General features: G+C 41.4%; 1 protein-coding gene across 4 annotated transcripts in view; it reads left to right on the top strand.

Annotated features, from left to right (window-relative positions):
• The window catches only part of LOC134348574 (lysosomal cholesterol signaling protein-like), a 112,618-nt gene that overhangs the window by 30,229 nt on the left and 68,107 nt on the right, over positions 1–14,282 (top strand). For all 4 annotated transcript variants that reach the window (XM_063052146.1, XM_063052147.1, XM_063052149.1 and 1 more), the window contains exon 4: positions 11,601–11,766. In XM_063052146.1, coding sequence (XP_062908216.1) covers positions 11,601–11,766 — 166 coding nt within the window. The remainder of the gene's footprint in view (positions 1–11,600; positions 11,767–14,282) is intronic.

The following is a 14,282-nucleotide window of genomic DNA, read 5'->3' on the forward strand; positions in this document are numbered from 1 at the left end:
TCAAAGGGGAGGTGGAGATGGGGAGGTGGTCAACCTGAACTTGTTTGATAGGTATTCAGCTCTTGATGCCAAGAATGAGGATGTGTACTGGGTCACCGTAGAATGTAATTGAGGGCACCAGCAGGAATCGACACAAGCAAAACACAGGATGAGTCAAAGAGCAGGTGAGCATCAATTGTAGGGGATTCATTGATTTGGGAGATAAGCACATTGTTTTTCCTCTGGGATTGTGATTCTAGGAGTCAAGGAAACAGGCCTTTGCGCCCTCTGGATCTCCATCAACTATCAAGCACTGATTTATTCTAGTCCCATTTTACTTTCCTTCCAATCCCACCATATTTTGCCACCCATCTGCGTGAGGAACAATTTGCAGTGGCCATTCATCCTACCAATCTACATGTCCTTAAGACGTGAGAGTAAACTGGAGTGCCCGCGGGAAACCCACATTCACAGGGAGAATGTTCAAACCAATCAGACTGCACCAGAGGTCCAGATACCTACTCCTGAATTACATCCAGTCCCCAGAAAATGATGGAAAACATATAAAAATTTTAATGTGACCGAAGTTTCTGATTTATGTTTCTATGAAACAAAAAGGGAAGTGTGAAGTGGACTTTTATATAGAGCCTGAAGTGTTATATTTAATCTGAGAAAAGCTAAGGTAGAAAAGTGATGGAACAGATCACAGTTTCTCATTGTGAATGGGACATTGGCCAAAGCAGGGAAAGCAAAGGAAAATTGTCTTGTGATGTTTCTTTGACATTAAGGGGGAGGGGGAGGGTGTCAGTCTGTGGATCCAATAGTAATCTATGAATTGAAATTTAATAAATTTGTTTGAGTTTATAATTGATACCGAATTAGAGAAATTGGCAAAAGGAGTTTGTATAGGATGGAAATTAGACTGGCAATTGGCTGATCAGCAAGTCTGTTAGCATGAAGAACTTGGAGGTGACCAATGGTTCAGGGCTTTTCCTCCAGCATCTCGTTGCAATTAAGTCTGTTTGAAACATGCTTATGTTTGAAATGTGAAAAGTGTAATAAATTTAAGACTGTCTTCACTTGTACTTGTTATAACTTTAATTCTCTCTCATTCTTGTGCATGTTAATTTCAACAATTTTCTCTTTTGCATGTCCTCTCCCTTATCTTTTGGATATCATTGAGAGGGGCAGGAGGAACCTGATGTGTTACAGTTTAGAACTTATATCAGTGAGAAAATTTGTCAGCCACTTCATTTCCATCACTTGCATGACTACTTGGTCAAATGTTTTTTTCTCTAGTGCCTGTCTATTCAAATTAATTCTCATGGTCAACTCTTCCATCCCCAGCAACCACTCTCCTTTCAGAATGTTCCTCTGCAATAACCAGAGATACAACATCTGACCCTTTACCTCTTCACTTTCTGCCATCTAGAGACTCAAAATGTCCTTTCAGTTTAATCAGCAATTTGCTTGCACTTCTTCCAATCTAGCCTACTGCATATGGTCCAATCACAAACAAGAGAAAATCTTCAGGTGCTGGAAATCTGAGCAACACACACACACACAATGCTGGAGAAACTCAGCAGGCCAGGTAGCATCTATGGAAAAGAGTTTCCATGTGGAAGGGTTTCGGCCCGAAACGTCGACTGTACTCTTGTCCATAGATGCTGCCTGGCCTGCTGAGTTCCTCCGGCATTTTATGTGTGTTGCAATTGCATATGGTACTTACAATGTAGTCTCTACACTGGAAAAAGAACCAACACGGATTGAAAGATCACTTTGCGGAACAACTTCTTTTAGTCAGCGGAGTGATCCTGAACTTGCAGTTCCCTAAAACTTTAATTCTACATCTCACTCCCAGCACACCTATCTGTCTGTGCCTCCTGCACTATTATAACAAAGTCCACCATATGCATGAGGGACATAACCTTTTCTCTGTGTACGCTCTGTTGAGTCTTCCAAAGTCAACCTTGAATTCTGGTGTTTGTTCTTTTTCTGTTTGCACCAGAACCAGCCAATTCTGCTGTGTCATCCAGCTATAAATTTGGCTCAGTCTCTCCTCCATAACTAAACTTACGCTCTGAACTTTCCTTGGACCTTCTGGAGTGTTATCACATTCATCCTGTACTGTGGTAGCCAGAACTGTGGTCGGTGCACTAGTATTGGTGTACCTCCTATTTTACATTGTTCCTATCTTCAGGATCTTGACCAGTGAATGCATACATCTTGTGCATATTTCAGGATCTTGGTCACTGAATGCATGCATCTCGTGCATATGCTTCCATCTGGCTTATCAAATTCCCCTACTTCCCTCGAAGACCTGTGTAAGGTTGTTTTATTCCTGTACACTTCTTCACCTGGGTTGTATTCCTCCCTGTTACAAATGTTCAAGGTTATGGAAAATAGCTTTTGCAGAATTCACAAACCACTACCCAAAAATTCGTGATATGGAATAAAATACATTCTGGCAGAATTTGTATGGAAGAAAAAGTAAAAATTCAGCATACAATTTATTCTTTTTTTTTCGGCTCCTGTTTTTTGATGCATGCACAGATGTTAAAAAAATGCACAAACTTCTCTACCTGACAGTTCCATAAATATAATTCTGCAGTGTACACTTAGCTTTCTCTTTAACCATCAAGCCACTTTTCATCTGAAAGCTACATAGCAATACCTAAGATATAAATTTTTATAACATTGATCAAATCCTACAGATACATAATTTTAAAAATGAGATCTCGGAAATCCAAAATGAATGGCCATCTAGTCATTAAAATTTACATTAGTCAAAATTCTTTATTACCCTGCCCTGATGCAGTTTTTTGGATCTAACTTGCCATTTTTCTTTTAATTTAGAACTGATTGTACGTCTCTAACCAGTTGCAACTGGGACTTGGTCAAACACTTTGCTGAAATCTTTTCGAATTACACCTTTGGCCCACATTCCCAGAACTTATTACTTCCTCAGAAACTCTTCAACCAGCTCTTCAAATATACCCTTAATAGATTCATGCTGATGTTACAATATTTTGAAGTAGTGGTTTACAATGTTCCTCAAATTTTTTCAAAAATTGCTTATCAGCCGTGTTAATCCAAATGGTCCTAAATGTACTTCCCAACTTAAAAATAAAATGACATACAGTACTGTTTAAAAGACTTAGGCACTCTTGCTAAAATATATATATTTATTTTGCACAGTATTGTATTTGTCAACGTGGAGTGGAGGGCAAGTTTGCAAGTCTAACTGGAGCAAAGGATGTCGGGACTGGCAAGGGTAGAGTGCCATGGAGGGAGTGTGGTGTGAGACAGGTGGCAAAGGAGTGCCAGGGTGGGGGTGGTTGGCATGGCATGTCTGTCTGTCTGTCTGTCTGTCAGACATACCCAGCCCTGGGGCAGCAGGCAAGGTCATTTGATTCCAAACTGTTGGTTTATTGATGATTATATAATGTTTTTCTGGTGCTTCCCGCTTCCTTCCCTATTCCTTCCCCTTTTCCCAACCGTGATTCCCTCGCCATGCCCCTTTCCTTTCTCAGTCCACGGTGGAGACCCATATGAGAAACAGGTTTATCATCACTCACATATGTCGTGAAATTTGTGTTTGTTTGCAACAGCAATACAGTGCAGTATTTAAAATTACTGCAGTACCATGCAAGAGTCTTAGGCGCCCTAGATACCGTATATACGTGCCTCAGACCTTTGCCTGGTGTTAGAGTTCTTCTAGTCACCTGGTACCATGTCAACAGCTAAAAATGATTGGTGAATGATGGCCGTAGTCTCCATGATCTTCTTCCTTGTTCTCCACGTCAGGTATTATTCATCTTTAAGGACTCTCTGTCAGTTCATATTTCTCTTCTGGTTGTTTCAGCCAGTGTGTTATACTTCCTCTTGAGATTGCCTGTAGCATTTGGATAGGTGCAGGGTTTTCAGTAAGACTCGTATCCACAACATCCTGCACCATGCAACGTTGATGCTGCTCAGGACCACAGTATGTATTTATGTGTGTAAGAATCACCTTTTGTTTTTCCAATATATTTGCTCTTCTATAGCTATCATGGTCTATAATACACTTGCAGTCTGTGGTATCCCTTTAGTCCAGTGTGTGATCCTTACTTGCAGATCTGATTGTTTCTTTAATCACAGTTCGTCCCTTCAGTCTTCAGATTTTTGCTAATTATTTTTATAACCATAGTAAATTGGTGCTTTGTACTCTCCTTTTCAAATCCCTTGTCTTTTCGCCTTTGCTGTCCAATCTGAAATTGTGCTAGCATTCCTGCCCTAGTATTTCTAATAGTGTCAGCATTTTCTTGGAAATGCTTGTGTGAAATGCCTTGGGACACCCTTGCATGATGAAATTGTCACATTTTGTTATCTGTCTGCACGTGTCCTCAGTTTACCAGCTTTATGCAAGTGCAAGCAGACCAGGAACCATATTATTAAGTAATAGCAAACACTTTTATTATTTTTATTCTTGCTCCTGTTTCTTCTGCCTTCTGTGTTATGATACATGGGTTATGACTGAAGAAAAATGGCTGGAGTCACTCAGCACTTTTGTCCACGGGTGTTTAAGAAGCGCGTCAAAAATCAAACTTATAAAAATTAGCAAAAACAGTGGAACTACCATTATTTAGAAAAAGATATCTGCTAGAAAACACAACAAATAACCCCACACTGAACTCCTGGTATATATATATATATATATATATCTATCTATCTATCTATCTATCTATCTATCTATCTATCTATCTATCTATCTACCTCTCCCTCTCCCTCTCCCTCTCTCCCTCTCTCCCTCTCTCCCTCTCTCCCTCTCTCCCTCTCTCCCTCTCTCCCTCTCTCCCTCTCTCCCTCTCTCCCTCTCTCCCTCTCTCCCTCTCTCCCTCCCCCCCCCCACCCCACCGCCGTGAGTGATCCGTCCCATTTTCTTTTAGGCACCAGGACATACCATCGTTAATTACCCACAAAGTTAACTTAAGGCTACACATGAATCAGAATATGATACACCCCACAATGCAGTTACAATCATATTACAAAATAAACAAAGATTACTAGATTTTAAAGACACAATGAGTGTAAGGGCACTTTATCTGAATGCCCGTAGTATTTATAACAAGGTCAGTGAACTTGTTGCACAGATCAGTATAAAGGGGTATGATTTAGTGACCGTTGCAGAAACATGGTTGCAAGGTGCAGAGGATTGGGAACTAAATATCCAAGGATATCAGGTAATACGGAAGGATAGGCAGGAAAGGTAAGGGAGGTGGGGTAGCGCTCTCAATTAAGGATGAGATCAGGGTGATAGTGATAGACGATATAAAATCTAAGGAGCAGAATGTTGAATCCATCTGGGTAGAGATGAGGAATAGTGAGGGAAAAAGTCACTGGTGGGAGTTGTCTTGGCCACCATTACAGTGACACTGGCAATAAACTGAGAAATAACTGAGGCACACAAGAATGGAACAGCAGTTATCATGGGGGACGTTAACTTGCACATAGATTGGTGAACCAAGTTGGTCGAGGCATTTTTGAGGAGGACTTCATAGAATGATACATGATATCTTTCTTGAAAAGTATGTTGCCGAACCTACAAATCTTGGATTTGGTCCTGTGCAATGAGACGGGTAAAATTAGCAATCTTGTAGTTAGGGATCGTCTTGGAAAGAGTGATCACAGTCTGATTGAGTATACAAGTGGAGGGTGCAATCGTTTGATCTAAAACCAGTGTATTATGTCTAAACGAGGGAGATTATAATGGGATGAGGGAGGAGTTGGATAGGGTAGACTATATGGTGGGACGACTGAGGAACAGTGGAAGACTTTCAAAGAGACTTTTCATGGTGCTCAACAAAAGTATATTCCGGTTAAAAGCAAGGACAGTAAGGGTGGGAAAAGCCAGCCATGGATAACTCAGGAAATAAAGGAAGGCATCAGACTAAAAGCTTGTGCGTACAAAGTCACCGAGTAGTGGGAAACTGGAAGATTGAAACAATTTTAAAGAAGCAACAAAGAACCACTAAGTGAGCAATAAAGGAAGGGAACATAGAAGATAGATTATGAAAATAAACTAGCACAAAATATAAAAACAGATAGTAAAAGTTTTTTTAATTATATAAAGTGGAAAAGGGTGGCTAAAGTGAATGTAGGTCACTTGGAGGATGAGAAAAGGGAATTGATATTGGGTAATGAAGAAATGACTGAGGCTTTGAATGACTATTTTGTGTCGGTCTTCATGGCGGAGGACAGGTCTAACATGCTGAAGAGAGATGATGTTGATACAATGGGAGGTGCGGACCTCGATACAATAGCTATCACTGAAGAAGTAGTGCTGAGTGAAAATGTGGGCCTAAAGAGAGACAAGTCCCCTGGTCCTGATGGAATGCATCCCAGGGCGCTGAAAGAAACGGCAGAGGTTATGTTTGAGGTTTTGGTGATAATTTACCAAAATTCTCTGGATTCTGGGCAGGTCCCAGCAGATTGGAAGAAAGCAAATGTCATGCCACTGTTCAAAAAAAGGATGTAGGCAAAAAGCAGGTAACTATAGGCCGGTTAGTTTAATATATATAGTTGGGAAAATGCTTGAAGCTATCATGAAAGAAGAAAAAGTGAGGCAGCTGGACAGAAATAGAAGATTTAGTTGTTGTTGTTATTATTATTATTAATTTATTATTTAAATGGGAAAAGATTGCAACATGCAGAAGGACTTGGGAGTGCTTGTGCATGAATTGCAAAAGGTTGGTTTGCAGGTGCAGCAGGCTATCAAGAAGGCAAATGGAATGTTGGCCTTCATTGATAGAGGGATTGATTTTAAGAGCTGGGAGGTTATGCAGTAACTGTATAGGATACTGGTGAGGCTGCACCTGGAGTATTGCATGCAGTTCTGGTCTCCTAATTTGAGGAAGGATATACTGGCTTTGGAGGCGGTGCAGAGGAGGTTCACCAGGTTGATTCCAGAGATGAGGAGGTAGACTATGAGGAGAGATTGAGTCACCTGGGACTGTGCTTGCTGAAATTCAGAAAGGTGAGAGGAGATCTTATGGAAACATATAAAGTTATGAAAAGGGTAGATAAGTTAGCGGCAGGAAAGTTGTTTCCACTGGTAGATGAGACTAGAACTAGGGGACATAGCCTCAAGATTCGGGGGGAGTAAATTTAGGATGGAGTTGAGGAGGAACTGCTTTTCCCAAAGAGTGGTGAATCTGTGGAATTCTCTGCCCAATGAAGCAGTGGGGGCTACCTCAGTAAGTATATTTAAGACAAGGTTGGACAGATCTTTGCATAGTAGGGGAATTAAGGATTATAGGGAAAAGGCAAGTAGATAGAGATGAGTCCATGGTCAGATCAGCCATGATCTTATTGAATGGTGGAACAGACTTGACGGGCCAGATGGCCTACTCCTGCTCCTATTTCTTATGTTCTTATGTTATCTACCTTAAATACAGGATGCAAACAATATATTCATATTTACACATCTCCATTACTAAAGAAACGGAATATTCCACTGTGTATGGCAGGAAAGGCACAATAAAGCCAATCCATTATGAGAACGCACCGTGGGGGGTGGGGTGGAGGAACATTGATGTGCGTACACTCAGCACAACGACAGCGTAATGAGAAGGCTCTGTGTGTGTGTGTGTGTGTGTGTAGATGCACATGTGTACGGAGTGTATTTACTGAACCATCTCCTTCACAATCTGTTTTATACTTTCCTTATCTGAATCAACATTTTTTTACCACAGTTTAAATTCTGTTCTTGACAGTACTTGTCACGAGCTGTTTGAGGATAACAATCTGTCACTTGTAGTTCCTGCCAAGAATCGTAGCAATGCCCATGTATTTAAATTCTTCTGTCCCTGCAACATGGTTACAACTGTGCTTTCATCTGTCATTTTCTGCTATTTCTATCGTCTGCACTGGTCGTTCTCTGCTGGCTTCAACTCACTTTGCATAATTTTGGTTGACTATCTTAAATCAATGATGTGATCACTTCCTCATTCAAAAAAGTATGAGAAAGAGATCTCATTCAGCTTCCCTCACGTTATTTTCTTTTTCTTTTGCTTACATTCTCCTATCTTCTTTCTTGTATGTGAACGCTGTTCATTATTTTTATACATTTATCTCATCTCGTGAGCTTTTAGCTCATGGTCTCCCTGCATCTTACATAGTCGTGCTCTTTTCCTTGTTTTTGTCATGCGTGTCCCTTCGTTTGTTGGGTTTCTTCCTCACTGGTCTGTTTTGTTTTCTAGGCTTTCTCTCACTTTCTAAACTGATCTGCTTCTGTTTCTGTACTGCCTCACCTCATCTTTCAGATCCTGTTTTACAACTTGTATGAGATGCTCCCGATTGCTATCACTGTCTATCGCTGTTGTCTCTTCATATCCCTCTTGGCTGTTTTTTCTCTTACCTGTTTCAAGTGCCTGCTTTTTTTTATACTTCCTGTTTTTATGTATATGAATTTGCACACACAAGAAAAAAGAAGAATTGCCATTGCCAAAACCAACTTCCAAAGAATAAAACCCATTTTTACCAACAGACACATTTCTATGACAACAAGGCTTAGGCTACAAAAATGTTACATCTGGTCAATTTTGCTGTATGCTTCTGAAACATGGACTATAATACCAGAACTCCAAAGAAACTTAGAAGCAACAGAAATGTGGTTTCATAGAAGAATGCTGAAAATATCATATAGAGATAGGGTAACTAATGAGACAGTACTCCAATATGCCCATACAAAAAGATCTTTAATGAGAACATTAAATGAGCGAAAACTTAAATTCCTGGGCCATGTCATCAGAAAGGGAGAAATAGAATGCCTTACATTATAAGGCCGTATGCCTGGGAAACACAGAAGAGGAAGGCAAAGAAGAAAATGTATGGACACTGTGAAAGAACTAACAGATCTAAGTGTGCAAGATGTCATTGACACTGCGAGGGATCGTTCGATGTGGAGAGCCATGATCGCCCAAGCGTGTAACGCGCAAGGCACATGAAGAGAGAGAGAATTTGCATTCCTTTTGTGCCTTTTCGGCTGTGTGAGTGGATAAGCTCTCATTTATTTTACATTTTCACTTTTCATCTTGAGTTCAGTTTCCTTACTAATCTCTTGCTCTTCTATCCTCCTTGTGTGCTCGTCCTGCCCGAGTGCCAACTGCTTAGCTGTCATCAGTCTTTTTTACCTTAAGACATAGGAGCAGAATTAGGCCACTTGGCCCATCGAGTTTGCTTCCATCATGGCTGACTTATTATCCCTCTCAATCCCACTCCCCTGCCTTCTCCCAATAATCTTTGACACCCTTACTAATTAAGAACCTGTCAACCTCTGCTTTAAATATACTCAATGACTTAGCCTCCACAGGCGTCTGTGTCAATGAAATCCATAGATTCGCCATCACCTGACTAAAGAAATTCTTCCTCATCTCTGTTATAAAGGGACATCCTTCTATTCTGAGACTGTGCCCTCTGGATTTGGAGAGAATGTTTCCTATAGTGGAGGTATCTAGGACCACTCTATCTAGGCCTTCCAATATTCAATAGTTTTCAATGAGATTGTCCCTCATTCTTCTAAATTCCAGCAAGTACAGGCTGAGAGCCATCAAATACTTCGCAAACATTAACCCTTTCGTTCCCAAAATCGTTCTCGTGAAATTTCTTTGAATCCTCTCCAATGCCAAAACTGCTCACAATACTCAAAATGTGGTCTGAATAATGTCTTATAAAGCCTCAGCATCACATCCTTGCTTTTATATTCTAGTCCTCTTGAAATGAATGCTAGCATTGCATTTGCCTTCCTTACCACCCACACAGCCTGCACATTAACCTTTAGAGAATCTTGCACAAGGATTCCCAAGTCTCTTTGCACTTCCAATTTCTAAATTTTCTCCCCATTTAGGAAATAGACTATACTGTTATTCCTTTGACCAAAGTGCATGGCCCTGCACTATATTCCATCTGCCCCTTCTTTACCCATTCTCCCAATCTGTCTAAGTCCTTCTGCAGACTCCCTACTTCCTCAACACTTCCTGCCCCTCTGCCTATCTTTGTATCATCTGCAAATATGGCCACAAAACCATCAATTACAGCATCTTGCCATCTTATCATATCATTTGATCTGTGGTGCATTCTTTCTCTAACCTTGGTATTAACTCTTTTCTTTTTGGTAATAATGCATCTGAAAATTCTTGCTTCTACCCTTACATCTTTATTTTATACCTTCTCTTTATCCTAGGATACATTAAATTTATTCTGCTCTGGCCCTTGCACAATGGTTTCACTGGCTTTTTTATTCTTCATCAAATAGTTACTATTCTTGGCTGAGAAATCGTACGAACATTGAAAAGTAAATTTAGATGAGGTTCGGAAAGTAATACGATTGGCATGTTGGAGAAGATTCCTTTGTTGTCGCCCTCCCGATCCTGACCTAGACAAAAATATCTGTTGTGATAGGTAATGTGCTTTTCACCCTGGCCTTTAATTTCTTCATTATAACGTTTTATTGTGCATTAGCTTGAATAATCCTTTATTGGTAATTATAATGAACCACTTTCATATTCTTCAGCCGTTCAAAAATACTGCCCTTGTAAATTTAGTTGGCTTCATCTTGGATACGAGCCAACAAAGTACCCAGGACATTTTCAGGGAGCGGTGTCTCAGAAAGGCAGCGTCCTTTATTAAGGACCTCCAGCGCCCAGGGCATGCCCTTTTCTCACTGTTACCATCAGGTAGGAGGTACAGAAGCCTGAATTCAGCAATTCGGGAACGGCTTCTTCCCCTCTGCTATCCGATTACTAAATGGACATTAAACCCATGAACACTACCTCACTCTTTTATTATATATTATTTCTGCTTTTTGCACGATTTTTAATCTATTCAGTATGTGTATACTGTAATTGATTTACTTATTTATTATTATTTTTTCTTCTATACTATGTTTTGCACTGAACTGCTGCTGCTAAGTTAACAAATTTCGCGACACATGCTGGTGATAATAAACCTGATTCTGATTCTGACAAATTTTGTTTTTCCAGTCAGCCACTTATTGCAGCTAAGATTCATTACGTAGTGTCCTTTGAAGTCAATCTTTAGAGGACCTTCGTGCTCCGGAACGTTCTACCTTGCTATAAAGATTCTAAAGTAATTAACCTTGTGACTAGCATAGGAAATGTGCTTTGCCTACCCACCTGTTCAAATGTTTTCAAATATTTAAAACCATACCAAACAATTTAGCCTTTCATTTGTCATAGAAAATCCCAGTAACTCAAGCCACTCACATACTTAATCTCGTAAAATCTTTAGCTTCATTCTGGTAATATTTACATTATCTACCATTTATGATTTTAATGTCCACTCTGCAGTGCATGCCTAAATCTGCAAAGAAGTATTTATTTCTGACGATCTGTAAATATTTTTGACTGCTTCAGTGGTGTCTTGTCCTTTTTCTTTTGTCTGTCTAACAAGTTGCATCTAGGATCTGATGCAACTTGAGGGTTTTCTGCCATTAAGTTGGGTGATAAACAATTATTCAAAGAATTTGATGATGATATCTTGTGTTAAATTTGCAGTTTATTAAACTCCTCAAACGATGATGTTATCACTTACTACAGAATATTTGTTTTTAACAATCGTAGATTGGTGTTTCCTCTCATTAGCCGTGAGATGGTGGAAATGCTGAACAACCGCGACACTGATGCTAACTACACCAGTCTGTCGAACTTTGCTTTCTTATATGGAGTTTTCCCAACGGCACCTAGTGTAGCTATTTATGCAAATCAGTACAATATGGAAATTGAAATTGTAAGTATATAAATGATTACTCTAACATTGGTTTTAAACTAGAGAATGCTGTAGGCTTTTAAAGGACTGATATCTTAAGCATGTACTTTTAACTCTTGCTCTTATACACTAAGTTGTATGACATGCCTATACCAAGTAATTCAAACCACGGTAAAGTTTAGTTAAACCACTGTGTGTAAACTTTCCAAGCAAGGTTATGAATCCTCTTTCAAACCTATAATGAAGAACAGAGCTTTGAAAAACAGGCACCAAAGGTTGGGAGATTGTAAATAATTTATCTTTGAAGGGTATATGTAGAATTCTTGGGAAGAGATGAATATTCTGTGATGCTTCCTTTCAGCTTTGACCTGTCATTTCACCTGAGCAGTGGTGGTTGATGTACTTTTCAAGAAGAATCTTTGTGCATCTAGGGGTGGTTCCATTCATTTTTATGGGTGATGGTGGAAAGAATATTATCCAAATTATAAAACGCAAACAACAGGAATTCTGCAGATGCTGGAAATTCAAGCAACACACATCAAAGTTGCTGGTGAACGCAGCAGGCCAGGCAGCATCTCTTGGAAGCGGTACAGTCGACGTTCCAGGCCGAGACCCTTCGTCAGGACTAACTGAAGGAAGAGTGAGTAAGAGATTTGAAAGTTGGAGGGGGAGGGGGAGATCCAAAATGATAGGAGAAGACAGGAGGGGGAGGGATGGAGCCCAGAGCTGGACAGGTGATTGGCAAAAGGGATATGAGAGGATCATGGGACAGGAGGCCCAGGGAGAGGGACGGTGGGGGGGGGGGAACCCAGAGGATGGGCAAGGGGTATAGTCAGAGGGACAGAGGGAGAAAAAGGAGAGTGAGAGAAAGAATGTGTGTATAAAAATAAATAACGGATGGGGTACGAGGGGGAGATGGGGCATTAGCAGAAGTTACCCAGAAGTTATAGAAGTCAATGTTCATGCCATCGGGTTGGAGGCTACCCAGATGGAATATAAGGTGTTGTTCCTCCAACCTGAGTGTGGCTTCATCTTTACAGTAGAGGAGGCCGTGGATAGACATGTCAGAATTGGAATGGGATGTGGAATTAAAATGTGTGGCCACTGGGAGATCCTGCTTTCTCTGGCGGACAGAGCGTAGGTGTTCAGCAAAGCGGTCTCCCAGTCTGCGTCGGGTCTCGCCAATATATAGAAGGCCACATCGGGAGCACCGGACGCAGTATATCACCCCAGCCGACTCACAGGTGAAGTGTCGCCTCACCTGGAAGGACTGTCTGGGGCCCTGAATGGTGGTAAGGGAAGAAGTGTAAGGGCATGTGTAGCACTTGTTCAGCTTACAAGGATAAGTGCCAGGAGGGAGATCAGTGGGGAGGGATGAGGGGGGGACAAATGGACAAGGGAGTCGCGTAGGGAGCAATCCCTCCGGAAAGTGGGGGGGGGGGGGAGGGAAAGATGTGCTTAGTGGTGGGATCCCACTGGAGGTGGCGGAAGTTACGGAGAATAATATGTTGGACCCGGAGGCTGGTGGGGTGGTAGGTGAGGACCAGGGGAACCATATTCCTAGTGGGGTGGTGGGAGGATGGAGTGAGAGCAGATGTGCTTGAAATGGGGGAGATGCGTTTGAGAGCAGAGTTGATGGTGCAGGAAGGGAAGCCCCTTTCTTTAAAAAAGGAGGACATCACCCTCGTCCTGGAATGAAAAGCCTCATCCTGAGAGCAGATGTGGTGGAGACGGAGGAATTGCGAGAAGGGGATGGCATTTTTGCAAGAGACAGGGTGAGAAGAGCAATAGTCCAGATAGCTGTGAGAGTCAGTAGGCTTATAGTAGACATCAGTAGATAAGCTGTCTCCAGAGATAGAGACAGAAAGATCTAGAAAGGGGAGGGAGGTGTCGGAAATGGACCAGGTAAACTTGAGGGCAGGGTGAAAGTTGGAGGCAAAGTTAATAAAGTCAAGGAGCTCAGCATGCGTGCAGGAAGCAGCACCAATGCAGTCATCGGTGTAGCGAAGGAAAAGTGGGGGACAGATACCAGAATAGGTTTGGAACATAGATTGTTCCACAAAACCAACAAAAAGGCAGACGTAGCTAGGACCCATACGGGTGCCCATAGCTATACCTTTAGTTTGGAGGAAGTGGGAGGAGCCAAAGGAAAAATTATTAAGAGTAAGGACTAATTCCGCTAGACGGAGCAGAGTGGTGGTAGAGGGGAACTGATTAGGTCTGGAATCCAAAAAGAAGCGGAGAGCTTTGAGACCTTCCTGATGGGGGATGGAAGTATATAGGGACTGGATATCCATGGTGAAAATAAAGCGGTGGGGGCCAGAGAACTTAAAATCATTGAAAAGTTTAAGAGCATGAGAAGTGTCACGAACATAGGTAGGAAGGGATTGAACAAGGGGGGATAAAACCGTGTCGAGGTATGCAGAAATGAGTTCGGTGGGGCAGAAGCAAGCTGAGACAATAGGTCTGCCAGGACAGGCAGGTTTGTGGATCTTGGGTAGGAGGTAGAAACGGGAAGTGCGGGGTGTGGGAACTAT

This window comes from Mobula hypostoma, chromosome 6 (genome assembly GCF_963921235.1).
Source record: "Mobula hypostoma chromosome 6, sMobHyp1.1, whole genome shotgun sequence".
In the NCBI taxonomy this organism is placed as follows: Eukaryota; Metazoa; Chordata; class Chondrichthyes; order Myliobatiformes; family Myliobatidae; genus Mobula; species Mobula hypostoma.